We start from the raw sequence: 20,655 nt of genomic DNA, 5'->3' as shown, positions 1-20,655 counted from the left end.
GAGCCCACATTTGTATCTGCTCTCCATTTGTATTTCTGGGCTTCCACTTGAGGGAAGGGGTCACCTTAAAATATCTGACTCAACGCAACCCTAAATTCGGTGGACCGAATTTAGCAAACACGCAACAGAGACAGACACACAGAAGGCAGAGCTCAGGGTCAGTAGATCCTGACTCATTGGGCCAATAGGCAGGGGGAAGAGGGGAAGGGGGAGGACACATTCCTGGGGACTCTGACAAGGCCGCTGAGACTGCGCCCTGCGTCCATCAGCAATGCATTGCAGTGTAAGCCCGAAGCAACGTGGCATGGCTCAAACAGCAAACACAATTTTGGATACTGTTTTAAAAGGGTAGGGGCAGCGGTGGTTCATAAGGTGAAGTTCCCTTTCGAGAGAGGGCCCAGCCAGTGCCCGTCAGGGGAGCTTGCGCGTTGCTAGGATGCCGGCAGATCTCCAGATGAAGGCAAAGGAGGAGGAAAGGCCCGCAGTCAGTGAGCATTCTACAGCTCCAGGGGAAGAAGCTAAGAAGAGTAGTAGTCGTAGCGATGAAAGTACAAGCTCCAAAGCAAGAGAACTCAAAACAATTACCAAATACACTGTAAAAACAAAATCCGGATTGTACTACCAATATTCAAAGGCAACAAGCAACATTTTTGGCTGACAGAACACAGACTGTGGAATGAGTTAGGCCTGAGTTTTAATTCCAATTCTCTAGTCTCCGCGCACATGTAATTTCAGGGCACGCAGTTGCTCAGACTCTGCCGGAGCGAATTGAGGGGCCCCTAGCAGGCAGCAGCGAGCGAGGTTCTGGGTAACCCTGTGTGTAGCTGTGGGTGCACGGCTCACATGAGCACAGGACTGGCCCTCCCTCCTATGCGAGGACACGCTCGTTCACTGGTGGGAACTACTTCCAGGATGGACAAGGGTGCCATGCTCTCCACGGTGGGCCAGGTTCCCGAGGGAAAGCCATGCACTCGTGACCATTCAGTGACCCGAGGGGGGACCATCGTGGCAGCGCCGTGACAGGCAGAGCTTCACCAGGAAAAGCTAAGCATCTCCAGAGACTGTTCTTTCCGTTCTTTTTGTCCTTGTCCCCATGACTGCTTCTAGAAGCGTCCCCTTGTCTGCCAGGCCACTGACCTTCCTATTCTGCGCACGCTCACAGTGGACGGGACCACACTGTCTGTCAAGGGGAGCCACTGCTGCTGCTCCTGGTGAACGCAGGGGTGCAGACCAGACCAGGCCGAATCCACCCACCCGCTACCCTCCACCCAGGGCAATGCCTGGTTCTCAAGGAAGTGCCACCAGGGAGGAGAAGGAGAGGACAAATAATTCACTTCCTCGAAGTTTCCCCTTGTGTTTCGTGGAGGGCTCTGAACCCCGGGAAAAGCGACTTCATGACAAGTCTGATGGCCAGGGGTGACACTTACCCAAGATGAGATGAAGCTTGGTCTCAGTCTGGAAAGCGTAGTGCAGCGTCACCAGAAACGGCGACTGCCGGATGTGCTCCAGGACCTGCCGCTCCGTCCTCGTGTGCTCGGTCGTTTTGGCCTTTTGGACTATGGTGGCCTTTTTCAGCACTTTCATGGCATAGAGCTTCCCAGCGTCATGGCCACTGACTTTGCGCACGAGAAACACCTTCCCGTAAGCTGAGGAGGAGGAGGAGAGAGAGAGGATGATACAGGCTAACCTCGGCCAGGATGCTTGGTTGGAAGCTGGACGTTAGGAGGCACAGAAGACGCTGTGAAGAGTGAAGTCCCTGGGGGCCGGCTCCAAGAGTTCTGGGATGGATTCCTTCAGTCTCCAGCAAATGCGGGCAGCCTCGGCCTGTGTCTCAGCACGACAGATAGAACACTGCCCTTTACAGCTCTGGGCAGAAACTCGGGGCTCACCAGGGCACTGTACCATTCTTTCTAGCAGTAAGGGCTCTGTGTAACACAAGCTTGGGGTGGGAGTGGAGCCGTGGGGCCAGGTGGGCACATGACTTCACAGGCAGAGGAGGCTCTCTGCTTACATTTCCCTGCTTGGGAGGAGGGGAGGGCACAGCAGAGATGGGGGGAGGAGGAGTACCGAGCTCACTGCCATGAGTAGATTCTAACATAGGGCAACCCTATAGGATAGGGCATCACTGCCCCTGTGGGTTTCCAAAGCCCATGGCGTGGCTGGTGGGTTTGTAGTTAGCAGCCCAAAGCTTCCGCCACGATACCCCAGGGCTCCACAGAGGTGGAGGGAGAACAGGAGAACCACACTTTGTAGAAGGACTGAGGTCAGGTCCCTGGTTTGTGCCCTCCTGGTGCAGTGGTTAAGTGTTCGCTGCTGCTGAAAGGTCTGTGGTTCAAACCTGCCCACTGATCCTTGGGAGGGCAGTGTGGCAGTCAACTTCGGCCAAAACTTACCTCCCTGAAAACCTCCTGGGACAGTTCTCTCTCGGTCCCACAGGGTCCCTAAGAGTCGGAATCAGGTGGACAGCAAAGGCTTTCCGTTCAGAGCTGGTCTCCTCTTTTGAAGTGCAAATGCCTCTTGGGCTGATTTAGTCCAGTGCCCCTTTGAATGCTTGAGATTTTCTGCCCCAGAGCAATGCCTCTAGCGCACCTCTACAGCACTTTGCAAACAACTCTGCTGTTATCCGCCCACTATACTTGTTGATAGATATACCCTGTCCATCAATTTTGACTCACAGCAACCACAGATGATGGCGCAGAAATACCCTACAGGGGCTTCTAGGGTGTAATCAAGCACTGGGCTCCTAACCACAAGGCCAGCCAGTCAACAACCCCCCACCCACCCCCTTTCTGTTCCTCCTTCATAGCCTTGGAAACCCTGTATAAGGTTACTGTGAGTAGGAATCAACTTGATGGCGTTTTGGTGTTTTTGGGGGGGTGATGGTGGTGTAATCTTTGTGGGAACAAATCACCAGGCCTTTCTCGCATGGAGTCACTGTGAATTAAACTGTTCACCTTTTGTTCGAGAGCCAAATGCTTACCCACCGTGCACCAGGAAAGGACTGAGAGAGAGCTTTAAAGGCAGGGAGGGCGCTTGTGTCCTGTGTGGTACCGGGTTCAGTACTTCAGGAACCAGTAAGCAGGGCTAGCTGCATGCTGGGCCAGGTACTGGGGGCAGCCCTTCCCATCTACTGAATCCCTGAATGCTTGCAGCAGCCCTGTGGCCCGAGTGCTTCTGGTAGCTCCAAGAGGGCTCAGAACATTAAGGAAGTGGCTAAAGAACTCCGACCAGAAGTGACCAAACTGCTTCAAACACAGCGGTCTGACTCCAGGGACGGGGCTAGAGTGGGGGAGTTCTAGAATTTACTGAGAGTAGTACCATCAACAAGCTGCACCCACTGTGGAAGGCAGGGAATGCTCACAAAAGGTTTGTCTATTGTCATGGTGAATATGACAGCTGGAGGCAGAGAAGATCAGAAGGCAGAAGTGACAGGGACCAGGCATCATATAGACGGGGTGTCAATAAGGCATACTTATTAATAACTAAAGGAGCCTTGGTGGCACAGTGGTTGAATGCTCAAGGACTAACCAAAAGGACAGTGGTGCAGACCCACCAGCAGCTCTGAGAGAAAACAATGTGGACACACACAGATTTACAGCCTTGGAAACCGCCAGGGCCGGTGACTCTGTCCCGCAGGACTGCTATGAGTATGAACCAACTTGACGGCAAAGGATCTGCGGTTGGCCTGTTGCTGCAGTTGTGGTACAGCCTGTATTCATTATTAAGGCGGACACCCTAACAAGTCAGCCTGAAGAAGAAAAATGAAAAGCGTCCATCTGTTCAGAAGCAATGAAATGAAGCTAGAAAGTATTCTCACGAAGCGTTCTCTCTCCCAATAGAGCATGCCACCACGTGAGCTGGGGGGATGGGCTCCTCTGCAGGGAAACATAAAAAACGTTATGTTCTTGAGGTACCCAGAGCCCTACCCTCAGTTTCAGAACATCACTGCGATGGCTACCCGTCACATGTGAAATGCAGCCAGCTCGGCTGCCAACCATGTCACAGGCTGTAAGGGAGACCAGAGGTCTCAAAATGTACCCAGAGAGTTTAGACAAACATTTTACCCCATTATATTCTCATAACAGCCCTCAGTGGAGGTAGGGATGACTATCTCCATTTAAAATATTGAAAGCATAGAAAAGCTGGCTCATTCGCCCGACTCTTGAGCCCAAATGCTCAGCTATTTTTTTTTAATTCTTTCCCATTATTTAAATAAATATTTCACAAAATAAATCTAACACAGAATACTGATTATACAAGGAATAGAAAACCACCCATATTGCCATTCTATAGAGTACACAATTAAGTTTAAATATATTATGCAGTCATCTTTCTTTCCATACAACGATGTTCAGATTTTCCAGTGAGTTAAACCTCCACACAACCAGAACAATGATAATCACCTCTCAAAATGCGCCACAGAAAAAAGTATGATTAAAGTTCACACATTTTTTATTTTGACTTTTATAGTTGCCATGCTGAACACAAAAGCGGCAGCACAGGTTACATGCTGTTGAACGCACGCCCAGGACAAAGTCTGTGAAATCGGACACTGTGTGACCTGTGCAGACTGCTGTTGTGGAAGCCCTACTTGACCCTGGAGAGATTGCAGGAAGGCTGCCAGTTGATCCCAGGACTCAAAGTGCTGTGTCGAAGGACTGTGTGAAGTCTCTTCTCCAAGGATATTCCTCCATGTACGGTCTTATGTGCTGCAAATACAGCCATGAAAACATACAGGCAGCATAATCACAGAGAGCAGCCATAATCCAACACCCTGAAGAACGGAGTCCCTGGGACTGGGGCTCAGGACCGTAGACTTGGGGGACATCAAGGTCAATGACTTGATACAATCCACAAAGACAATGGCCTGCATCCTATTTTGCTGAGTAACACACGACTAGGGTCTTAAAAGCTCGTGAGAGTCATCTAACATGCAACTATTGGTCTTCCCCAGCAGGAGCAAAAAAAGTGAAGAAAATCAAAGATGCACGGGGAAAAATCCATCCAAAATTACCACATGAATGCCAGCCTCCATAACTCTGCCAACTGCTCCCAAAAGGATCACAATGAAAGGTCCTAAGGAGAGTGGGAAGACGTGTGGAATAAGACTAAAAATCCTAAAAAGGATCAGGTTTGCTAATCTTAGAAACTGGTGGGACCCCCTAACTAAGGGCCCGTATTCCCTTCCAGTTGGGAATGGAACTCACCCCAATGGCTCAACTTGGGGGCAACCGACGACAGGTTTATGTGGTGAACCGTAACACCGGGGAGGTAGCGTAGCACTCTTCGGGACAATCAATCACAGGAAACAAAAAGGCAGCATGTGCCTAGGGATAAAGCTCAGAAGTGAGGAAGGGATGAGAAAGACGGATGAGGGAAAACAGTAAACACAAGGAGAAAAGTGGGGCGGGGGTCATGACATGGTGGGGATGGCAGTCAAAACCAAGTATGAACGGAGTGTTCAAAGGAAAACCAATTCGCTCAGTCAACTTTCAGCCCAATCACAATCAAACGGAGATTTTAAAAGTGGGCACAAGAGGGCACGGAGTTCATTGATTTTCCAGAGGACAAGTTGCTGGGTGGCTCCAAGTCAGAGCGGATGCCATGGCGCACTGCAGTCTACTTGAGGCCGGGGGAAAGAAAACACACTCTATGAACAGCTGACGAGGAGGACTGATTCATCTGTGAGCACATGAGGGACACGACGTCAATCCTTGAAGACTCTACGGATGCCATTTAGGATGTCCACTCACAGTCACAAGACTTGGGTCAAGACAACTATTCAAAGGGTTCCAAAGCCAGAGAAAAAGATTCCACAGGTTGAGTGAAGACCGCAGAGCACGAGGGTTATTTCTGTCCCAAATGCAATGTGGATGTCCATTTCCATTCGAGCTGACACACAGCAAACGATGCTGACAGATCGTGCCACTGCAGTGGCTTGACACCACAGGGAATGTAAAATGAACAAAATGGGAGACATTCCTGGTTCCTTCTCAACGTGGTTTTCGAAACATGGGAAGCTTATTCCATTTGCCATACTACTGTTATAGAGACCAGTATTCTTATCATTTTGTGCCTGTTTGTGGGTAGATGCCACCAAGTTCGTTCCAAGTGGTACTGACCCTATGTACAAGAGAAGGAGACACTCCAGTCCTGCGCCGTCCTCACAGGGTTAGGTCTGAGCCCACTGTCGCAGCCACGGTGTCACTTCATCAAGGCTCCGCCTCTCTTTGTGCTGATCCTCCACTTTACTAAGAATAACGTCCTTCACCAGCGGCTGCTCTCCCTTGATCACATGTCTAAACTCCGTGAAATGAACTCTGGCTATCCTTACTTCTAAGGAGCAGAATATTCTGGCTATATTTCTTCTCTGACAGATTTGTTTGTCCTTCTGGTAGACCTTAGTACTTTCAATATTGCTTGCCCTAATAATAGACCATAATAAAACACCATAACGCAAGGGCATCAGTTCTTCTTCAGGGTTCCTTATTCAACGTTCGACTTTCACATACATACGAGGCAACTGGAAATCCCATGGTTTGGGGCAGGCACACTGTGGTCCTCAAAGTGGCCTCCTTGCTCTTCAATACTTCCCCCACCCCTACCCCTCTTTGTCTGCCTTTTGGACCTGGCAGTCCGTTGTGCTGTGGTGGCTTCCATGTTACTGTGATGTTGGAAGCCACGCTAAATAACAGTTTGGGTCACCCAAAGTGGACAACTTTCAGGGGAGCTTCCAGATTAAGAACAGACTACAGAGGAGGTGTAGGCTTTGCACTTCTGGTTCCAAAGCACCAAACTGACCGCCATGGAGTTAATGCTGGCTCACAGTGACTCCTTGTGGTTTCTGAGACTGCAAGTGTTTACAGGAGTAGAAAGCCCAGTCTTTCTGCCAAGGATCTGCTGGTGGTTTCAAACTGCTGAACATGTGGATTGCGGCCCAACTCGTAACCACTACACCTTCAGGCCAACTCCTCTGAGGGATCAGTCACTGAAAATCTTATGAACAGCAGTGGTGTCACAACAAAGAAAAGTTAAAACTGACTGAGTTTTCCCATTACCCTTTCATTTCCATTTTTGCACAAACATTTTTAAGCCACTCGTGCATGTCACATTGTTTCAAAACTGTCAGTCAATTTCCATGCCCCAAATGACACAATTCCAGCTCTCATTTCCAAGCCAAGCAAAAGCAGCCTTTGCACTGGCTTCACTTGGGCCACAGCAAGCGGATCTGTACCTGATTTGCAAAATTTGATTTATTTTCAAGCAGAAGCCTTTCATCTTTGTACTACAAGTGAGAATGAGGTCAGTTGGTTAGAAAAATACATTTTTAGTCGGTCTCTAAAGGCAGTCAATTCATAAAGCAAAATCATCAAATGAATCTAAGATTTCCCAAGTGTCTGCAAAGGGACTTTGAAAACTTCAGGGGGAAATGGAATTGAAAGGCAGTGGAATGTCCTGGAACCTTTTGAAGTCCCTTTGTATGTTTACAAAGGAGCCCTGCTGGCAGAATGGTTACGCATTTGGCTGTAATCTACAAGGTCAGCAGTTCAAAAGTACCAGCCACTCCGCAGGAGAGACAGGACTCTCTCTCTACTCCCATAAAGCCTTACAGTCTAGAAACTCAGAGGCAGTTCCACCCTGCCCTACAGGGTGGCTATGAGTCCGCATCGACTGGATGGCAGTGAGCTTGGTTTTTGTATGTTTACATGCATATTCTGAAAAAGCAGCTGTGAGACACGGAAGGCGGAGGCCCGCTGCTCTGGACAGCCTCTGCTCTGTCCCCTGGTGGACATACTGCGCTCCCTTATACCCAGGGCTCAAGCTCTGTGAGATGGCAGCGTTCCACTGTTCAGATTTGATCACTGTTGCTCACAGTTCAGCCATTCCACAGACTGTGTATTTGCCACGTCTACTGTGGGCTCTTATCGAGCTGTGGCATAAACTCCTGACCTTGAGCTAGGGCTTTTTAAAAGAACCAGAGCAGAAACTCTCAAAGGGGACTCCACTTACCCAGCTACCAAGACTAACGAATACTCTCTCTGCTCCTTTTTGCAAGGCACCAGGCAATGCCCGGTCCCGTGTCAGCGACTGTGCTCTGGGCTGCCCAGATTGCTACTCGCTGCTGTCCCCGTTCTTGCTCCTTGTGTAGGCCACTGTTACATAACTTCATTAACTAGGACAAAAACTAGTGGGAGGTGACTGTGCAAAATGAGCATGGTTTCTACAAAACCAGGCTGAGTACTTTAGAAGGACAAGCAAAAAACCAGCTGCCAAATAAATACAAAAGGCACTGCTGACAATTAGATGTGGGTGAAAGAACTATAAAAGACGAGACAGACAGACAGACACACACACACAATGTGACCATATAAACCAGTGGTTCTCAACCTTCCTAATGCTGCGACCCTTTAATACAGTTCCTCATGTGGTGGAGACCCCGACCATAACATCATTGTCATTGCTATTTCGTAACTGCGATGTTGCTACTGTTATGAACCGGGCGACCCTGTGAAAGGGCCGTTCAACAGGCTGAGAACCACTGCGCTAGAGGTTTGCCTTTTAAACAAACCACAAGTGCCACTAACTAAAGGGTCATGGATGATCACAGACTTCTCCAGTGGTGAGCAGGCTGCCCATCACGTCAGGTGCGTCGCCCAGTGTCCTCTTGTCCCCCACCTGGTAAGTCTGCCTCTGACACTCTCTTTGAAGTGGCTGATGGAATCACAACCCCCCCCCCGACTCACAAGACTTGACCTCCCTCCCTCTACTGCTGCAGCGCGTTCTTCAGATCACCTGGAGTTTCCACCACCTCTCTTCACCTTCCCACGGGGCTGACCCCATCAGACCGCAGCTCACTCACCCCTTCCTGTCTCCTCTCACTCTATGCTCCCAGGCACCACGTCTTTCAGTCAGAAACGCCATTGAAGTACAATTTCACATGCATTTGTGGGACTGCATGCTTGTCTAACTGCCAAGAGTCTGTAAATCCCATGAAGTCACGAATTAACGTTGGACTTTATTCATTCTGTATCATTAGCAAGTACTTCTGGAATGGGGACATCACAGAAACTCAAGCAATGCTGACTGCCGGGGGGTGGGGTGGGGGGAATGAAAAGCAAGCAGGCCAAGACCAAAGGAAAGGAGAGGATCCTCATGATAATGGCCAACACCCTCCCCTCGATTTTGACCTCAAGTTGAAGCACAGTCATCGAGAGTTTCTGGCCCAGTGCCGAGCCACAGCTGGCCACGCTTGCTTCCTGCGGGACAATGCGCTTTTGTGACACTGACCCTTTCCATTCTGGATTAAATGTGGGTCCTGACTACAGACACTCCTGGGTGAAAGTGGACTAGGGAAACTGAACTAGCAACGTTCTGGAAAAGAACGTCTGCATTGCTCAGTGGCCCTGAGGGTGGCTGCTGCTCTGTAATCTGTAAAACAAGCGATGGTGCTCAGCCACATCTCTGCTTCATGTGCAATGTGAACTGGGAAGAGCTCCGTTATCCCCCCAGGGGCTATGTCTTAGGATAACTCCCAACTCTGACAGTCCACCCACCTGCTCATCCCCACCCTCTTCCCCTGGAAACCTCAAGTCACCCTGAGAGAGCAAGCAGTTCCTGAAACGGACTGGAGCTATACACTGTACTTGCTGTGGCTTTGGGAACGGATCTCCGTGCGAAGAGGCAAGTTCCTGTGGACACTGCAGTTGATTTGGAGGGTGGCAGAGGTTATCAACGCCCCGATAAAACCCGCTGGCATTGAACGGATTCTCACACAGGTTGCTTCATTTCATTGTTACAGTGATTTCACACCATCAGCTCCGCACACATAAAAAGGCAAACACTCTACAGTTAACCATGAAGTGGACCACATATACTTTGGTACGTCTAAAGATTCTTCCGCCCGAGCACAATGAAGTGCTCTGGAATTTCCATTTCTTCTCAGTGCTATCCGGTTTGTTGTGATCCAGACAGTGCGTGCCTTTGAAGAGTCAATAAACCATAAGTAAGTAGTCTCTGCTTTGAGCCAAGATCCAGGTGGGACACTGCACTGGGCATATCTGTTCACAAGCCCTCTTCAGGAAAGTATGGAAGAATAAGGTGGTCCCTTTGAGGACTAAGGTGAGCTTGACCAGAGCCATGGTCTTTTCCATTGCTTCACGTGCATGTGGAAGCTGGACACTGGATATGTGCAAGGGCAGTAAATTATTTCATGTTACTCTTCTAGCCAAAATCTCCATAGCCCTCACAAGACCACCTTTCCCCGTAAGGTAAAAGGTGGGGGAATATACTAGTAGGAGCCGCCTGTGCGTAACTGTTAACAGGATTCACTGGACTGCCATCTTGCTGGTTATAAAATGAGCCCTCTGAGAAGCAGGAGAGAGGAGCTCATTACTAGAGAGAGCCAGGAGTGGAGGGCATCTTCTGCATCCCAAGACCCCGGGTTCACAGAACCCCCTTGGTCTCTACAGCAGTGGTGACATCACAGGAAGGGCCGAGCAGCAGCAGTGACAGAAGCAAGAGCTGGCAGGTGAGAGGCGCTGAGAGACTTCCTAGCCCATAGAGCAAGTGCTGTGGGGCAGGAAGCTAGCTTGTGGGGTAGAGTGCATGGGGAGCTGGGCTTACAACCCATAAAGGTGGAGGTGTGTTGGACTGAGGCTTACAGTGGAGTGGCATGGAGTGGAGTGGCATGCCTCTGGGCAGTTAGCAGCAGTCCTCAACACATTCTGTAACAGGTACTGATGGAACAATGATTTCCTGAGCGACCCCACACATACTGTAACTCTTAACTTCCTTAATAAACGCTATAATCCTGAGCATCGTCTGTGAAGTGTGGCCACTACACTGAATTACAAAACCTACACTGCAACAAGTAAAGAATGATGTTTGAGACAGAACACAGTAACGGAGACCAAAGACGAATTGGTGCATTTGAATTGTGGTGCTGCTGAAGAATAACTGAAAGCACCAGGACTGCAAGAACAACCACACGTCTGTCTTGGAAGTACAGCCAGGAGCCCCTTAGACGCTGCATGAGGCAGAGGCACCCCTGATTAAAAAGTCTCATGTACTTTAAGGCATGTTATTAGGAGACCAATCCCGGGAAAGGGCATCATGCCTGGTGAGGCAGAAGGACAGTGAAAGCGAGGAAGAGAGACGCATCAGCTAAATAAGCCTTCTAGGCAGGACTGCATGCCTGTGGGGACAGTGTCATTTGGAGGAAGCGCTCGACTAGAATACTGGACAAAACATGCTGTTGGACACCACGGAGTCAGTTCCGACTCATGTTGACCTTACGTACAACAGAACGGAAAACTCCCCGGTCCTGTGCTATCTCCCCACAACTCTTAGTTTGGAGCTCAGTGTTGCAGCAGTGGTTTCGATCCATCTCCTTGAGGGCCTCCCCTTTCTTTGCTGCCCCTCTACTTTACCAAGCATGATGTCCCTCTCCGGGGATTGGTCCTTCCTGACAACATGTTCAAAGAATGTAAGATGAAGACTCGCTATCCTTGGCCCTAAGGAGCACTCTGGCCACATTTCTTCCAAGACAGGTTAGTTTGTCCTTTTAGCCGTCCCTGGTACTTTTAAGATTCTTCTCCAGCACCACAATTCAAATTCATTGATTCTTCTTCCATCTTCTTCATTCAACGTCCAACTCTCACATGCATATGAGGTGAATGAAAATGCCATGGCTTGGGTAAAGGTTGAAGTGGTTAAGGATTTTGTCTTCCTTGGATCCACCATCAATATTCATGGAAGCAGTAGTTAAGGGATCAAAATTTGCATTAGGTAAACCCACTGCACAAGACCTCTTTTAGACTATTAAAAGGCTAAGGATTGGGATGGGAATAAGTCCCGACTTTAGTAGAGTGTGTGAACCAAGCCCAACCCTTTGTTTCCTTGGTGGCATCTTTAGACTCTACCTATTGGAGGCTATGGCACCATCCTTGGTTTTCCTCGGACAGGGTATGCATGCTGGCATGACGGTGGAGTTCCTCCATGCACAGCACCTGGAAAGCCAGACCTCTAGTTCCCGACTGAACTTCAGTAGAAGCAAGAAGATCTGCTGTGACTTTTGGACATTCGTGGCTTCTGGCTCTGGACCCTGCATATGGCTTGCCTCCGCCTGACCTTCAGACTGGGAACCGAACAGCACCCATCGTCCTGTGAGTTTCTGAGGGACGCTGCAGCAAATCGCAGAGCCCAAGGACACGAGGGACTATATTCAAGGGAGGAGTGGGGGAAAATAAAGCAGAATAGCATCTTGGAGCAGTTGGGCATTTGAGACATCTTTAATCCCCAACTCCTTGGAACTAGTCTGGTATTAATTCTTCCCAAAGAAATGATTACCACAAAGACCCTCAACAAGATGGACTGCAATAATGGGCTTTCATTTCATAACAACTGTGTGGCTGCTGCAGGACCGAGCACTGCTGTGTTCTGTTGAACGGAGGGTCGCTGTGAGTTAGGACTGACTCAACGGCACCTGACGACAACCACAACAGACTCAACTAGAATACCTACTATACACAGGATGTCAGAAATTCGTCCATCCCAACGAGTTCTCTAAAATCTACCTGTAGTCAGACAAGCCAAGAGGAAGCCCACACTTGGAACCTAGAAGCTCAGCTCTATCCAAAAATAATTGAACAGTTCAGGTTTAACTGGATGAGCTTCACTTTCTTTGAGCGGGCAAAAAATAGAAAATTATGTTTTCTCATGACTGTCTCTTTCGCCAAAGATGCCGTTTTCATTACGTGATTATAGCCCATGATACAGTAGTCATTTGGTAATTTCCTTATTTGTTAAGATATGGTTCAGCGGTTCTCAACCTGTGGGTCAAGACCTCTTTGGGGGTTAAATGACCCTTTCACAGGGGTTGCCCAATTCATAACAGTGGCAATATTACAGTAATGAAGTAGCAATGAAAATAATTTGATGGGGATGAGGTGTCACCAGACATGAGGAATTGTATGAAAGGGTCACGGCATTAGGACGGTTGAGAACCACCACTCTAAATCAATGAGTTTTCACAATGTGGGCCATGACTCGATGATATCAAGTTAGTGGGTCCAATCAACATCTTCAAAAACTGAAATAGAACCAAATTTATTAAAGGTGCTTTGTGAAACTCTATTACCTCTTGCTATCTGAGTCCGTGTGTGTGCTTGCGAGTCTATATGAATGTACACAAATCAGAGCACATGTGAATCAACAAGGGAGGAAAAGTGTAGACGAGGAGTTAAAACAAAAGCTGGTGCCAGACCGCCTGTGCTTGAATCCTAGAGATGCTACACAGATCTACTAACTCTGTGATCTTGGCAGAAACATTTAACACATCTCTCTGTTTTCTCATTAAGGATAATAATAGTTCTACACCACAGAATTTGATGACTACATAAAGTAAAATATATAAGCAGCTAAACCAGGGACTGGCAGATAACAAACTCTATAGACATGTTAAGGAGCACAGGGGGGTCAGCTGTTATCTACAAGGTCAGCAGTTCAAACCTACCTGCTGCTCTTCCTCGGGAGAAAGAAAGAGGAGGTTGTCTGCTCCCATATTACAGTCTTCGACACCGAAGGAGCAGTTCTACTCTGTCCTGTAGGGGTCACTATGAGTTGAAATTGATGGCAGTGGAGGGTTTTATGTGTTAGTGGGGGGGGGGATGTGTGCATGCATGTAACACATTGGGTGGCAAGATAAAAGTCCACCTATTTCAAGCTCTGGGTGACAGTCCATAAAAAGCTTCAAAGGCACTACTCTAGAAAAATGTTTGGTTTTCTCCCAAGGCCCTCCCCTAAAACCAAACAAACAAAAACAGACCTCTCAGTAACCTGAGGGTTCATTGTTCATTTTAAGACTCAGTTGCACGGACTCGACTGTCTCATCTCCAATGCTATCACTTCAACTTCACTTTCCGTTGGTCCACTCTTTTCCTGTTTCCACGTCTTACTCGTCTACTTAAGCACCTTTGGGAGGAAAAGGTGGGGAGAGGAAGTGTCTATCTTTACCTCCTTTTTGAAAAAACAAAAACATAAACTTAAAGCCCATTTAAAATAATTAGCATGCATTTGACGTTACATATTTACCGCATAGAAGATCTGATTTCTACATTCTTTTAACCCTACACATATCTCAATGGCACATGTTTCAAATATTAAAAATTTGCATACCTCTACACCTAAAGATTTCCACATAACAAAGGGACTATCTTTCTAACCTATGGAAAAGCTATGACCCCGGACATGCTTGATTACATAAACAGGTATTAAAAGCCAAGAGAGACAGTAAAAGCTTATGCAATCACAGCCAGTACTTTTTCTAAAGGACCTGGGACAAAAACATGCGTGTCCTTCTAAGCTTAAATTAGCCAGAACCACCTGACTCATTTGACAAGTGACTTTAATGGTCAACACAAATGCCCTGCAGGAAGGAATCAGGAGCGCCAATCAGGGCTTTCTCTTGTGAAGTGCGGTGGTACCTGAAAAGGAACATAAGGTTGAAAATAAAAACAGTGAAGCAACTAGCCAGCTCCAGATCCCATTGACTCATCTTGCAATAACTCGAATAATTAAAAATAACAATCTTAGGTTAGCCTTTCTCAATTCTGGCGAACGATCTGAGGCTCTACTACATCATAGCAGCTCATACATGCACACATGTATATGGCTGTGGTAATGCCTGTTTCCATATGGATGCCTCCTGGAAGGAAGCCATGTGCCATTTCTTACCCCCGCTTCCAAATAACAATTAAAAATGAAAACAAAACCAAAAAGTTTTGATTCATCTGGATAGAACAAAAAATGCACAGAAAAGTCTGCACGATTGTGAGAATGAGCCCAGTGGTGTAGTGGTTGCTCACTGGGCTGCCAACCACAATGTCAGCAGTTTGAAAACACTAGCAGCTCCTTGGGAGCAAGATGAGGTTTTCCACTCCCGTAAAGAGTGACAGTCTCAGAAACCCACAGGGACAAGTTCTACCCTGTCCTACAGGAGCGCTAACAGCGGATCTTACTGAAACAGAGAGAGAGAGAACCGAAACGGAAGGAGACTCAGAAGCATAGCTGTGGTAAAATCTCTTTTAGGATTAATACCAGACTAGTCCCAATGAGTTGGAGATTAATGATGTCCCAACTGCTCAACTCTTTCAAGATCCTTTCAGCTCCATTTTCCACGCCCGACTCCTCCCTTGAGTATATCCCCTCACGTTTTTGGGTTCTGCAGAAACTCACAAAAGCTAGAGGAAATGTCTCACATGGTGGTGGTCCCCAACTGGAAGGTTAGGTAAGGGTAAGCCAGACACTGGGTCCTATGGGATACAAAAAGACTGCTCCCCCACTCGACTCCCCCAAATACGTTAGTCTTAAGACACTGCTTGTAACTAATGGGAAATGATTGTCAAGTTATCTCCCTGAAGACTCCAGCCTTCCAGAGCAAGCAGAAACCATTGTTTCTCCCACAATGGGTAGGGCTCACTCCCTGCTGTTAGGGTCAGTGGATCCTCCCCCACCCCACCCCAAAGCTTAGGCCAAATAAAGTCTCCAGCTCTAGGGCAACTAAGGTTAGGCCGCCATCATGAATCTAGGATCCACCCATCTTGTCACGTGTATACCCTTCATCTCTCCTCTTCCTATAGCGTGTGTACCCCTAGGTTGTCCCCTTCCCATTACTGTATTACCTATAGTGCAACCCTTTCCTGTGACGTATGCCTTTACCTGTAATTAGGGAGCTCACACATTCCCCAAAGATATATAAGCCTTGGTGAGCAAAAATCTTTTTCTCTCTCCCCTGCCCTATACTATCAAGAGGAGCTGAGATGAGCATATTGCCATGAAATGTGTCTGACTCCATTATTTCCATCTCTCCTCTCTCTCGTGCTCTCTAGGACTTTACTAAAATCTTTAATTATTGCTGTGCAATTGCGCCTACTGGACCCGTGATAATGTTAGGGGTGGGCTCCCCGGACAGGGTCCAGAGGACGTGATCCACTCTTGGTTGTTACTGGGGTGATGAGCTCACAGCCCCTGCCTCTCAGAGGGCTCATTTTATACAAAGCAGGATGGCACTGCAGGGCATCCTGTTCACAATTACTCACAGATGAATCCTATGAGTATCTTCCCCCACCTTCCTACCAGATCCAGGGAAAGGTCATTTGGTGGGAGTTACATTGAGTATCAATAGGTACAATTAAATTAACACAGAACTCTTCACCCTTTTAAACGATACCCACATATAATCATGTATTCTCCACCCTTGGACTTGTATCTTATTCATACACACATGGCCTGGTGCCTCTGGCAGGATGTTTACAGTAGCATTGGGCCTCCAACTCATGTTAATCATCCAGTATTTCTCCTAGGCCACTCCAGAAGCAGCTTTTCTCGTCTCAGATACAGCATAGCATTCTTTACATCCGTTACAAGTAACAGTGACCAAGATAACCATTAAACAAAGAGTGTGGCCTAATTCACATCCTCTACTACAGTCAGATCTTAATCTCATCCTATTCCTGTGTTAGCAGCTAATGCCCTCCAAAATGGAACTATTGTCATGGGTGTATGAGGTCCAGAACTATATCACATAAGGGATTATAGCTGGAAGGGTCATATTAACTGACTATAATTCAATAGCCATACATACTTTTCTTATGCCTTCAGCAGACAAGCTTTTTGACTAAGTAATGAGGTTTTAACTGCAGGTGCTAATGAGCATCTGCAGTGGCCAAAGGCAGGTGCATTCATTCCCACTGCTGCTTGAGAATGGTTGACTGCTGTCCTTTCCCTAATGAAGGGCCCCAGGTACAAAAGGAGAGGTTATATTAGGTTTCCAGAGTCAGTAATACCTCAGTTCTTGGCTTCCCACGATGAAAGAATTCACGCCGAAGCCCATTTTGTAACCCAAGTGGGTTTTTATGAAGGACAGCACAAGTTGCAGGTTTTATAGTCTCAAAGGGGTTCACAACTGGGCCCAAACAACCACATGGACAAGAACACCCATGTGTGATCTGGGGTGGGGGGTGGGGGTGGAATCTCAGGAGGTCAGAAGCCCAAGAACCCTAGAAGCTGAGAGCATGTGGGCCAAACCAAGAGGCTGTGGGTCCTGAGTAGGCCTGGAGTGGGCGTACCTGCCTGTGACCACAAGGAGCATCCCAGAGAGTGCTCCCTGCCTTTATTCTAGTCATCACTTCCCCACCCCTCCCCCTCCCCCCACCCCCCGCCCCCGGGAAGGCGTGGCTGATGGGCTTGGTTCACCCCATTGGCCGAGTTAGGACCACGTGTGGGTGATGCCTTGAGCCTGGGCATAGTTAGGCCCACCCAGGTGTACCTCCCACTTGGCTTGGGGGCTTGAATGTGAGCATGCTCAGCTTGGGGTCTTCATACGTGTTCAATGGTTGCCTGATTTCTTTCCAACCTCCTCTATGGGGGCCTTTGCAGGCATGGGAGGGACAACCCCCTGTCCTTAAGCTAGTTACCTAACATTATCCCCTTTACCATTTCCTACCCCACCTCTATCTATGCCAACGATGACAGCCAACAAACTGGCAGGGGTACAAAAGGTCAACCCCTCACCCTTGCTCCAAAACTACCCAAGAGCTAAATCTAGACTCCGGTTTCTAACAAGTGCTTGTTTAGGTCCTCCCCTGCCCAATCCTGCTCCGCTCACTCTTTCTCCTAAGAGCACTCCCCAAAGAACTCTGGTCAACCCAGTAACATCCCAAGTCCATCAATGCTTCATGGAGGATCACCTTTTGATTACGGAGTGAAGCATCCAAAATGCTTAACCCCAAGGTTTACATAGACACTGTAGGCTTACACTCATGCAGAATTATAAGTCATTTTAAGGGACCATTTTCACCCTTTGATGAACATATGCTTTTAAAGGTCCTATTTTAATAGATGTGCTTTCCAAACACCTAAGAGAATAAAATGATTAACGATGACTAAGCCATCATACTTTTAACAACTGTCTTTTGCATGACTCAATCAAACCTTTTCCCCTCAATTAGGTCACCCCAAAGCAGCTGTGGCTTTACATTGCCTCGTACAATTTCCAGTGGCGCCCTCTAGTGCCGAATTACCTTGAAAAAAGTGAAGTATGCCTTATTTGGGAAATGAAATGTAGTTTGGAAGAGTGAAATATGACTTAATAAACGAAATGTATTCTTGAGAAGTCTGCTATAAAAAGACTGCCCTGCCAAGGACAAATCATAGTAATGTTTGTCATGGATAAAAAAATATCACTGCCTCCATTTCCAGGATGGCACTTAGGGCTAAAGTGGGCAGCCCGCAGAGAGTTTCTCTGCTTATAAACAAGTGCTTCCCCAGAACAACTCGCAAGAACTGCTGTTGATTAGACAACACAAAACAACCCACAACATAAGGAAAAGTCACCTCCTTCAGAAGACGCCAGGGACCGAGGCAGGCAATAAATGGTTATTGCTCAATAGCTGTTACCAGAGACAAGGGGTTTGAAATCCTATATGTTCCCAACACATATTCCAGATTTTCATTATTCACATGGCAAGTTTGTATGTAACGGATCTCTTCAACTAAAAAAATATATATACATATCCTCTAGTCTGTTCTCGGCACCCAAAACAGCGGTCAGCTCTTAACACAGGTGATGAATGAATTCCAAGAGCAATGAAGATGAACCAACTGAAAGATTTTAAACTTAGAAGTTACATGATCACATTTAAACTATAGAAAAATTAGGAAAGAAGTCTGAAACTAGAAATAACTTTTGTTGGTCCTACTTCACTATTGCTGGATATTTTAAAATAAGTATTTACTATTTTACTAATTACCATATATACTCGAGGATAAGCTGACCTGAATATCAGGCGAGGCACCTAATTTTACCACAAAAACTGCATTAAAAATGTGGTGAATCTCTGTACACAATTTCAACGTTCCTTCTACATTTCCTCTACACCAAGGTGAGCCAGAGCGTCCAAAGTGCACGTCTGAGCCTCTGCGACCCGCTCTCGCAGGTTGAAATTGTGTACAGAGATTTGTAAATAGAGGAAATACACAAAAAACAAAAAAGACGCTTCCTAAAGTACCAACTTTATATCATATGTTTATACAACTTAATTAAAAAATTCATCTAATGAAGGCAGATAATTTGAAAGAGTTCATTTTGTTTGTTTTTCTTAGTTAATTTTGGCTGACTCCCCACTTACTATATTCTTAATAATCACCGTCATCCCCTTGAACCTGTGCCTTTTTCTTGTCCAGCGAAAGTATGTGATTGAATCTGTTGAGGAGTATGTCTGACGTGCTTTATTTTTTCTGTTACTATTAAAACACCAGCTAAACTCTGTAGTCAGAGAAGCCTATGTGTTTCTGTACAGAATAGTGATTGTTTTTTTAAGTCTTAACATTTGCCATGTTTCTCAAAATCAAGTAAAATGTTTCACAAGCTAAAAGAAATGAGTATGATTGGGAAATGAAAAAGTTTCCACAGTATTTAGTTATTTATTTCCACATTCAACCGTGTATCTGCTTTAACTTGAACATAAAAATAAAAGTTTATTAAAAACGAAAAAAAAAAAAAGGAACTTGGCTTATACACGAGTATATATGGTACTTACAGTTCTCCTAGAAGCTAAAACTTATGAAGCTATACATATAACTCTAAATTTAAGCTTAAACTTGCATAGCATTTACTATGTTATCAAGCAATCTAAATAGTGTGTGTGTCTATGTGCATACATCTTTGTATAAGGACTGCTAACCTAAAATACATATAAACCGAGCATGAGGTCCTTCTCCACTGGTTCCTTCTATCAAAAGTACGTAAGACAAATCTTACCATCCTCCCTTCGAAGGACCATTCAGGTTGACTTCTTCCAAGACAGACTTGTTCATTCCTCTGGCAGTTCGAGTATGTTCAGTATTCATTGCAGATACCATCCTATAAACGCATCAATTCTTCTCCAGTCTTCCTTATTCATTGGTCAGCTTTCATGTGGATGTGAGGCAATTAAAATTACCATGGTTTGGATCAGGGGCACCTTAGTTCTTAAAGTGACATCTTTGAATACTTTAAAGAGGTCTTTTGCAGCAGTGTAATATGTCATTTGATTTCTTAACTGCTGCTTCCATGGGCATTGATTATGGATCCAAGGAAGACGAAATCCTTAATAATTTCAATCTGTTCTCTGTTCTTTATGATGTTGCGTAATGATTCAGCTGTGGGTATTTTTGTTTTCTTCACAACCTGTGTGTCAATTACATAAACTGTCATCTTGCAAAGGGGTGGAGTCGAGCCTGTCAATCAGGTCCCAGCTTGATGACCTTATTTGGATGTGCAATGAAGGTAGATAGCTCACTAGAGGCCAGACACATTCTCTCTTTGTTACACATTCCTGTTGACAAGCTACATGGAGCTATACTGATGGACCCAGAGCCCTGGAGCTGGAGGAGTCACGTGGAGACTCACACCAGCACAGAAGATGCTTCCACCACCACTGGACCCACAAGATTTTCCACCCACTGGCCTGTGATCTTCCTGCATTCAGCACTATTGCTTGGCTGCTTGAATCTGAAGAGGAATTTATAAACTGGTATTGAACATATGAACTAATATCAGACTTATGGATTTGATCTCAACTAGGCTGGGATGTTTTCTCAATATTCAATTGCTCT

The 20,655-nt window shown here is 46.6% G+C and overlaps 1 protein-coding gene across 1 annotated transcript in view; it reads right to left on the bottom strand.

Annotated features, from left to right (window-relative positions):
• The window catches only part of RPS6KA5 (ribosomal protein S6 kinase A5), a 132,998-nt gene that overhangs the window by 74,869 nt on the left and 37,474 nt on the right, over window positions 1–20,655 (bottom strand). The window contains exon 3 of the mRNA XM_045288129.1: window positions 1,428–1,646. Within this exon, the coding sequence (XP_045144064.1) occupies window positions 1,428–1,584 (157 nt within the window). The 5' untranslated portion in view covers window positions 1,585–1,646. The remainder of the gene's footprint in view (window positions 1–1,427; window positions 1,647–20,655) is intronic.

This window comes from Echinops telfairi, unplaced genomic scaffold (assembly GCF_000313985.2).
Source record: "Echinops telfairi isolate 266 unplaced genomic scaffold, ASM31398v2 ScPeMD7_18;HRSCAF=68, whole genome shotgun sequence".
Classification (NCBI taxonomy): Eukaryota; Metazoa; Chordata; class Mammalia; order Afrosoricida; family Tenrecidae; genus Echinops; species Echinops telfairi.
This window is presented reverse-complemented; position numbering and strand designations above follow the sequence as displayed.